Source organism: Oryzias melastigma, linkage group LG18, assembly GCF_002922805.2.
Source record: "Oryzias melastigma strain HK-1 linkage group LG18, ASM292280v2, whole genome shotgun sequence".
Taxonomy (NCBI): Eukaryota; Metazoa; Chordata; class Actinopteri; order Beloniformes; family Adrianichthyidae; genus Oryzias; species Oryzias melastigma.
The window spans coordinates 18,136,515-18,145,628 of record NC_050529.1 but is presented as its reverse complement, the minus strand read 5'-3'; the positions used below and the strand labels follow the sequence as shown (position 1 = coordinate 18,145,628).

General features: G+C 39.7%; 1 protein-coding gene across 1 annotated transcript in view; it reads right to left on the bottom strand.

Moving 5' to 3' along the window:
• Nucleotides 1-216: 216 nt before the first annotated feature.
• Nucleotides 217-9,114, bottom strand: part of actn3b (actinin alpha 3b) — a 37,537-nt gene continuing 28,639 nt past the window's right edge. The window contains exons 13-21 of the mRNA XM_024288652.1: nucleotides 6,426-6,534; nucleotides 6,031-6,171; nucleotides 4,575-4,757; nucleotides 4,159-4,293; nucleotides 2,016-2,195; nucleotides 1,795-1,941; nucleotides 1,658-1,723; nucleotides 1,412-1,570; nucleotides 217-375 (exon numbers count right to left, since the gene is read on the bottom strand). Of these exons, the coding sequence (XP_024144420.1) occupies nucleotides 217-375; nucleotides 1,412-1,570; nucleotides 1,658-1,723; nucleotides 1,795-1,941; nucleotides 2,016-2,195; nucleotides 4,159-4,293; nucleotides 4,575-4,757; nucleotides 6,031-6,171; nucleotides 6,426-6,534 (1,279 nt within the window). The remainder of the gene's footprint in view (nucleotides 376-1,411; nucleotides 1,571-1,657; nucleotides 1,724-1,794; nucleotides 1,942-2,015; nucleotides 2,196-4,158; nucleotides 4,294-4,574; nucleotides 4,758-6,030; nucleotides 6,172-6,425; nucleotides 6,535-9,114) is intronic.

Below are 9,114 nucleotides of genomic sequence, written 5' to 3'. Positions count from 1 at the left end.
TCTTCTGCTCTCTGCTCTCTACGAGTTCCTGGGGCTGATTAGAGGGATGGAGGGGGTAGAGGAGGAGGAAGAGGAGGAGTTCAGAATTAAGAGAGGAAACCGTGATTAGAAGGAAGCATGTGGGAGGACAGCAGAAGGGTTTCAAATCTCCAAACAGGAGAAGTAAAAGCTGGGGGAGGAGGAGGAGAGGGGCGGCTGCGGCGGCGGCGGCTGGGTTTATAAGTCGCTCTCTCCGTAGAGGGCGCTGGAGAAGGAGATGTAATCCAGGGCGCCAGGGGGGGCTTCGGGCCCGACGTATCTGGTCATGCGGCTGATGCAGTACTCGGCCTGCTCTGGAGGCAACTCCCGGCGCAGCTCGTCCACTGTGATGTAGTTCTGAGGGGAGAAACAGAGGAAACCTGAGGATTCTAGTACCCTTCATCAGTGCAACATTAGCCCCGCCCTCTTTAAAGAAAGGAAAGAAATACAGCCAAAAACGAACAAAAAATCCCAAACAGCAATGATCAACTTCTCCTTCATGTTGGTTTTAGACTCCACCCACTGCTCCACCATCAACGCATCACAGGCCAAAGTGGAGTTCCTGATTCGTTGACACAAACCTTCTCACCACACCCGATTATTATTCCCCGTATTCCCAAACTGTCATACTTTTGGAGTTTCTCCTTCATGTTGGTTTTGGATTCCCTATTTTTTACATCACCTTGGTAATGATTGGTTGGCATAAATTGTTTCAAAAGTTCATACATTTGAACTCTGGAAACATGCCATGCAGCAAAAATTTCGGGACAAGGTCATTGTTGCTACCCAAAATGCACCAATAGAGAATTACGCCATGCCTGACGCTCAAAATGTACTGTAAGACCTCTTGTTCATAAACCTGATGCTAAAAATAAGATATTAGAATATATTTTTTATTATTGGCATAATATAAATAAAAAAAATATCAAAGTTTGGGAGGTGGAGGAGAATAATCATCTTCTCCTCCGTGTTGGTTTTGGACTTCACTCTATTATGACATCATCAACACGTCACGGACCAAAGTGGAGTTTCTGATTGTTTGATGCGATGTGAAGCTTCGCCAAAGTTCCCATATTGGAACTCTGGAAAGGTGCGAGATTTTTGCTGCGCCACCCAAAAATGGCCAAACACTGAAGAATGGAGTGGCACCCGATGCTTAAATCTCGCCGTTGTACCTCTCAATATATAGACTTAACATTAAAACTGGCAAATATGGTTCTGTGTGAATGTAGACTCTAGTGGTGTTGGTTCAAAGGGTTCAGAAAAACATGTCAAAGAACCAACTATGACCAAATTCACGTCTCCATCAGCATGCGTGCTAACATTTACCAGGTCAGTCTTCAACCTCACCTGTTTGGTTCTTAAAGGACTCAGAAGAAGTTTAGGCGCTCACCTTATCTGAGGCCAGAATCTTGAAGGACGCCATGACCTGTTCTGCGGTGTCGGTTTCGGCGGTCTCTCGGGTCATGAAGTCAATGAAGGCTTGGAAGGTTACAACGCCGGTGTTGTTGGGGTCTACCAGGGTCATGATGCGAGCGAACTCCACCTCACCCTGTCAAGAAGAAAGAATATCAGTGGATTTGCTCTCGACTGATGGAAGATTTTACCGTGTTTGGTTAGGATGGCGCTTCTCGCTGACCAGATCGTAACCCATGGAGATGAGACAGGCGCGGAAGTCGTCTGGGTCCATCATGCCGTTTCTCTTCTGCAAAGTAGGAACAGTCACTGCAGAGCCACACCGCGTTGGTAATAAACGAGGCGAAGGCGAGCTCTCACCCTGTCGAAGTGGTTGAAGGAGGCCCTGAACTCGTTGAGCTGCTCCTGGCTGATGCCTTTGGCGTCGCGGGTCAGGATCTGGTTCTCCACCTCGTTGATGGTTCTGGCGATGGTGGTGAGCAGCTGCTCCCAGCCCACGCGGACGTGCTGCGGGCAAGGAGCAAATCAGAGTGAGGTCAAGGTCCGTGAAGGGCCCAGTTGAAGATGTTGCTGCGGCTCACCTCCATGGTGTAGTTGGTGTGCTTGTTGTCGAAGATGAGGGACTCCTGGCTGAGCTGGTGGTCTCCCTCCAGCTTGTCGATGTTGGATTTGTAGTTGATGATGTTCTGCTCGTACTGCTTCAGGCTGTTCATCTGCTCCTCCAGGGAGCCGGCGATGTCCACAGACACGTGGCTGATCTCCTGGATGAGGAAAACAACGAGTTATTAGCAGATGCCAACAAGTTTCATGCTTTTAAACCACGGACAGGGTTAATACTCAATTCTGATTGGCTGCAGGGTGTCCATTAAAAAGTGATAACGAACACCTTAAAAAAGTTCCAGTCATATAGCCTGAATGTTCGTTATTAGTCTAAACACATATAGACTAGGGGTATCGAAAAACATTGATTTTGTTATATTTCGCGATTAGGGCTGGGTATTGATAGCAATTTCCAGAATTGTTTCAGTTCGATTCAGCAGAGCCTGGATCGATTCAATTTAGAGTTTTTTCTATTTTTCAGTCCACTCAATTCGATTCAATTCAATTTTGAGTTTAAGTTTGGCATTTCAGTTTGGCCACTAGGTGGCGATCGCGCTATAGCATTACATCTTATTCCAGGAGAAGAAGAAAGTATGAGTAAAAACTGAGCTTTAGACCACAAATGGTCAATTTAAAAAATATTTCCTTAAGAGTTTGGAAAATTCATGTCTTTGAGTATGAAGATATTCATTTAGTAAGCAATGTATGTTTAGGTCAACCGAGCATTAGCATTAGCCGTCCTATTGGAAATTCTATTAAACGTTAGCATCAAGCTAGCGGACTTTAGCTTTATGTGCTAGATCGATCTCTACTTTTATGGATTGATTATTGATCTATTGAGCTTAGATGAAATTGATAAATTGATTTTATCAACCGAGCCCTAATCGTGATACTTCATTTGGCGATACTAAATATTCATTCATTCATCTTCCAGACCGCTTCTTCCCTTTCGGGGTCGCGGGGGTGCCGGAGCCTAACCCGGCTACTGATGGGCGAAGGCGGGGTACACCCTGGACAGGTCGCCAGCCTGTCTCAGGGCCTCAATCACACACATCCACTCTCACAGACACACCTAGGGGCAATTTAGAGTCACCAATGAACCTATGAAGCATGTTTTTGGACGGTGGGAGGAAGCCGGAGTCCCCGGTGAAAACCCACGCATGCACGGGGAGAACATGCAAACTCCACACAGAAAGGTCCCAGCCCTCCCTAGCCCAGCCCGCGATACTAAATATTTTGTTCAAATCAGGCAATATTGACCGTTCTCTTTAAGAAAAACATATTTCTTAATTTACCAAAATAAAAGCACCATGGATTTGCTTGGGTAAAAGCAACTTGTATATGAGATACAGTTGAAGTGCTTATCGTTGTGATAATTTTATTACAATGAATTCATGTTCAGGTAGATTTTTTTTTAAGTCATACTGAGAACAAATTGAGAACATTTGTTTTGATACAGTGTTGGGATATATTGTAATATATATCAGGAGTTGCATATCGTAGTAACAAAGCAAGTCTTCACACTGATGGACATCCCAGTATCTCTGTCAATTTTTTATCTTGCTTACCTTATTGCTACAGAGTGAGTACGTGTTTATTTTATTTTTATTTTTTTAAATATATTTTGTTTGTTGATTTGATTTAATTTAATGATGAGAGTCAATGGTGGATATTTCTTCAATGAAAGCGATCTTAGAAACAAGACTTTTGTTTCTTTGAAACAAACTTTTGCTTCATCAGCTGAACAAAGACAAGCGGTAAGAGGTGAACTTTCCCTCCGAAGTGACGCGTTGTACCACTTTAGATGATGTTTAGTATATATACAGTTTTTGCACGGTGTAGCCGTTACCATGAAAACATGTCATACAGCTAATATAATCGTCTCCTTTTTGTTAAAATGGTTTAAAAATAGAATAAACTAGATTTGAGTACTAATATTCAACTTAATAATATTTTTATTTCAGAAGTGGGTGTGGTATATGTCAGATAATGCCCTCTGATGTGTGCGTTTTCAGGTGTCCAAAGGTTGCTTTTTTGATTTACGCCTCTGCGCCGTCCACTAACGACTGAGAATTGACTCCATTTTCTCGTACTTATTAGTTCTGGGCCGCGGCGCCTCCTCACCTCCATCTTGGTTTGGATCCATGGCCCGATGATGTTGGCTTGTGCGGCAAACTGGCGCCTGAGTCTCTCGTTGGCCTGCTGCCGGGCAACCTCCTCCTGGAGCATTTGGTCTCTGAGGGGCACAAGGTGCTTCACCTGGGGACAAAGTTCACAACTTTCACAACATAAAAAGCTTCTCCAGGACTTTTACAGGTTTTCCTGTTCCACCTGGACTTCCTGTCAGAGCCGCCCTCAGCGATCAGTGTCATTCTAACCTAAATGTTCTGTACTATTTCTGCCCCAGCATACGAGCTACGAGCTGGACTTATTTTTAGCCGGATGACCAAATGCAGAGAGATGGGGCTCCACTCTGACACTCGCCACAATAAAGCCAGCTCAGGAAGAGGATGGCGGTGGATTGGACCACTCCGACTCACAGTGTCCCACTTGTTGGAGATGTCCTGCGGGCTCAGGTTGGTGTAGGGGTTGATTCCCGACAGCTTGATGCCGTAGGTCTGAGCGATCTTCAGGATCTCGGTGTGGATGCCCAAGGTGGCCATGCGCTCCTTGTCAGCCTCGGGCAGCGTGGCCTTGAACTGATCGTGAGCTGTGATCAAACTCTGAAAAGAGACGAGAATAAGAGTGGGATTCCCTTTATATTAATCGATTAAAGAACTAAGTAATTAATCATAAATTGGAAAGAAATTAAACGTAATTATTCGCCTTTTTCTTTTCTTTAGGTACAGTATTTGCCAGCCACTTATTAACTGCAAATAATACATTATAATTATAATTACCTACTTGCTTATTTTGTATCAATTTAATCAGAAAACTACACCTATGTGACAATACCTTTATTTTGAAATTTTTCCATGTTATATATGCACGAGACATAAAATCATTCAACGGAAAATTCCATTTGGGAAAATGGGATTCATTTTGCTGTGGAAACCCCAAGAATGTTTAACGAACTGCTTTTACAACATAGAATAAAAGTTTTAGGTGTAACTTTATTAAAAAAAAAGCCAATAAGAATAAAACTTTTCAACAAACTAATCAACATGTTTCTAAATGAAAATACAAAAAAATCTAGACTAAAGTCACATCAGGCAATCCAAAAAAAATAAGAATTTCTCACTGCTATTTTACATATTTACTGTTTTTTCAGCTTTTCATTTTTTCTCAGACATTTTCTTTATTAATCTCAAGTTTGATCCAGCTGGATTTCAGGTTGTCCTGACTGGAAACTACACAGGTGGGGGCGTGTCTGTCCATTCTGAACTGCTCACCTACTGCGACGTCGGTAGGCGGGACTTTCACAGAGAACCGCAGAGTTTCCTCAATTTTTAGACAACGCTGGTGCTTGTTATTGTGACAAATTCATGTCGGTTGCCATCTCAAAATAAAATAATAGTCTGTTTTCTCGTTGGATTTCTCATAGCAGACAGCTCAGTTTTGCTCCGCCGCCCATAGCAGGTCGTTCTTTGCCTTATTTATTAAAATAAAAGATCGCTTTTGTCCAAAAAATACAAATAAATCCCATATTATCTCTCTAATTTAACAAAATCTCAATCACAGAATGTAAAAAAAAGTTTAAGCTTATTTTAGACAGACTTTTATTACCCTGATCTCACAGCTGCACAGCAGAACGCCTGAGGGTATTAATACATATTAACACATTATGATCTATTAATCGTGAGCGTTAATGTGTTAACTTTTCACAGCTCTACTTTATATCCATAAAAACAAAACAAAAAAACTCTCAGGTGGTTTAAAATCTAACCCCAAGTTTAATCTATCGTGAGTATTTCTGCATTTTTAGACCTTTCCCGTTCTGAATTTCAAAATAAAAGTCTCACATAATGTGAGAAGTGTTGAAGCATGAGGACGTACCTGGATCTCTTCAATGCTGTGGACAATGAACATGTCCTGCAGATCCTCCATGGCTCCGTCCATCCAGTTGTTAAAGGGCGCCGCCCTCTTGGCGAACTCCAGGTACAGCTGGTCGATGGTCTCCCACAGCTTCTCCACACGCTGAAGTCACAGGAAACCAAAACTTTTCAGCACATTCAAGTTTTAAACCTTTAACACCTGACAAAATCTTTACCAGCTTTCAACCGTTGACGAAATCAACATAATTCCAGCAGATTTTGAAGGAGAAAAGCGGCGCTCGCCGCTTTTCTCCTTCAAAATCTGCTGGAATTACGTTGATTGAAAAGTTACAGTAAATCAAAGAAAGTGTTAAAGGGTTAAATCTGATTTGTGACGTGGACTTTTCTAAACTTCACCTCCAGTGAGTCCCTCCTCTTCTGGGTGAGGGTGCCCAGGTTGTCCCACTGGTCGCAGATGCCCTGGCAGCGGGCGTTGACGGTTGCGGCATCATGGTAATCCAGCTCACTGGTGGATTAAAAACACTTGATCAAAGCAAACGTTTACATTTTACCTAAAAAGAGGAACAAATGTTTCTTTTCTTTTAGTTTTTAGGACAGTAACTTGAGCTTTTGAAGTGCTTACTGATAAATGGCTTATTTTCATATTGATGATCATCGTGTAACCTCAAAGAGATTCCCTCAAAGATGTGTGGATAGTTGGGGGAGGGAGAATGCGAGAACTCCAGATCAGAGGTTTCTGCCCTTTCATGCAACATCCTTTCATCTCTCCTTGTTAATATTCCCTTCCACTCATCGTCGCCGTCTTTTGTTCTTCACTTAATCACATCTGGATCGGCTGAACTTCTGCTCCTAGCTTCAACTTTTTTTGTTTCTTCCTCAGCTCCCTCTGAGGGAGTGAGGGGAATCCTTAACTCAGGGGTGTCAAACTCCATCACACAGGGGGCCAAAATCCAAAACACACCTTAGGTCACGGGCCGAACAGGATAAACATTTAATGAACTCACTAAAACTACATTTTTGAAACATTAAAAACGTACATTTTTAGCATAACTATGAACTAAAACAGGGAGGAAAATTATTCCAGAATAAATCAACTCAAACCTTAAATAACTTTAAATATTTTACTCTCCATAAAAATATTTTTTGTCAAAATTTTACAAGTTAGAAATTAGCTCATTGGACAATTAATAACGATAAAATAAAATGATCTGGAGGGCCGGATCTGGCTTTGACACATGATTCTTAACTGCTAAGAATTTGCAGAAAATTCAAATTTAAATAAAAAATATTAAAGAAAATTTTTCTTTTTCTTTTCTACAATATATTTAACAGATTTTGCTTATTTTTCTTCATTTTTAAACTGGTCTCAGTTTTACAGCAAAAAATGACTCTTTCTTCATCAATATTTCACTGTTCTTTGAGCTAAATGTTGATTTTAAATTTTTGGACAAATCTATTAGAGGTTAGAAGATCAAAAACTTTTGTGTTTTCTTGAACTTTTAAATTTCTATTTTATCTTGTTAGTTTTTTTTTCTAAAGCATTTGGATAATTTGGAGGACTTTCTGTCTTTATGATTCACCTCTCAAATCTCAACTTTTATTTTTTTTATGTTTCACAGCTATTAAATTGTTTAAAAAAATATTGCAGGTGTCTTTAGGAATGGATTTGAAGAACAAATTATCCTTTTATGCAGATGATGTTTTACTTTTTTTGGTCAAAATGTACAGTGAACAGTAAATCCTCAGGAAACAAGTAAAATCTCAGTAAAAGTACACTTGTAATGGACTTATTCCAGTTTGAAGACTGTAAAAAAAACATTTTAGAGTTCGAGTTAAACAAAACTTCACTTCTCTTCATCATTAAAGTCTCACTCCAACCATATTTTGAGCTATTGTAAAAGTGTTCCCAGTTGTATTTCAATTAGAATTATGCTGTTTGTATGCAGAGCGACAGTTGTTGATTAGAAATCTACCTCTGAGTTCTGCACCTGATTCACAAAATTTTAAAAACACATTTTAAGCTTAATTTACTTTGTTCGTCCATCATCAGAAAAATACCACCAGAACATGTTAAAAACACCATTTTCGTTTCTAATTCCCATTTTTCTTTACGTAAGTGTTATAGAGTAAATACTGTGACCGTCTTTTTGTAAATTAAAAAAAAACCAATGGGACAAATTATGCGATAAAAGTGTTAACAGCCAGCAACGGAGAGAATTTGACTGAAAATATAAAATTAGATATTTCTATACACAGATATCTTTAAATATTTCAAAGAAATTGAATTGAACTGAACTTGGCATGCTACCTAAGGACATTTTCAGTTGCGCAGAAAGACAGATTATCTACACTCTGTTAGTTATTGCTAGAAATATGATTATATTAAATAGGAAAATCAATAAATCACCAACAATAAATGAATCGAAAAGTAAACTCAAACAAGTTTACCTTATGGAAAAGGAGGTTTTGATCAGCAGTGGAGGAGAGTGAAGAACTATTAAAATATTTAACTTGAGGGATGATATTCTGATTTTGTTATGCACATATATAAAAATATGTACTTATATGTATGTAAGTGATGGACAAACGGAAATATGTGGGAAATTTGGACAAAATCTAGCTCCTTTTCCCCAGTTATTATTATTGTTTATTTATTTTGTTACTGTTATGAATCAAGGAAGACATGCTGGAGTTGAGGATGCATGTTTGTTTAGTGACTTCTTTGGTTTGTATTTTTGGTTTGTATGATTCCTATTTATTTATTTAATTTATTTAGTTTTTTGATTAAAAAAACTCATTGGAGTGGTCCTTCAAATGGATCAACTAACCCCATAAAATAAATATAAATGTAGAAGTTGTGCATCTACATTAATCTATTGCTGTTTTATGTCTTTTTTTTTAATAAACCGGATTAACTTTTTCTAAAATTCCTGCATTTTTAGGACTAAAATCCTGTTTACTGCAACCAAGAATTTCCTTGGCGATCACCGGATGTCATTTCTGCTCGTATCCCCGATATCATGCTGAGGAACTGCTTTGATTCTCAATGATCTCCTTTCATCCTGTGATCAAGTTGAGGTTCCTC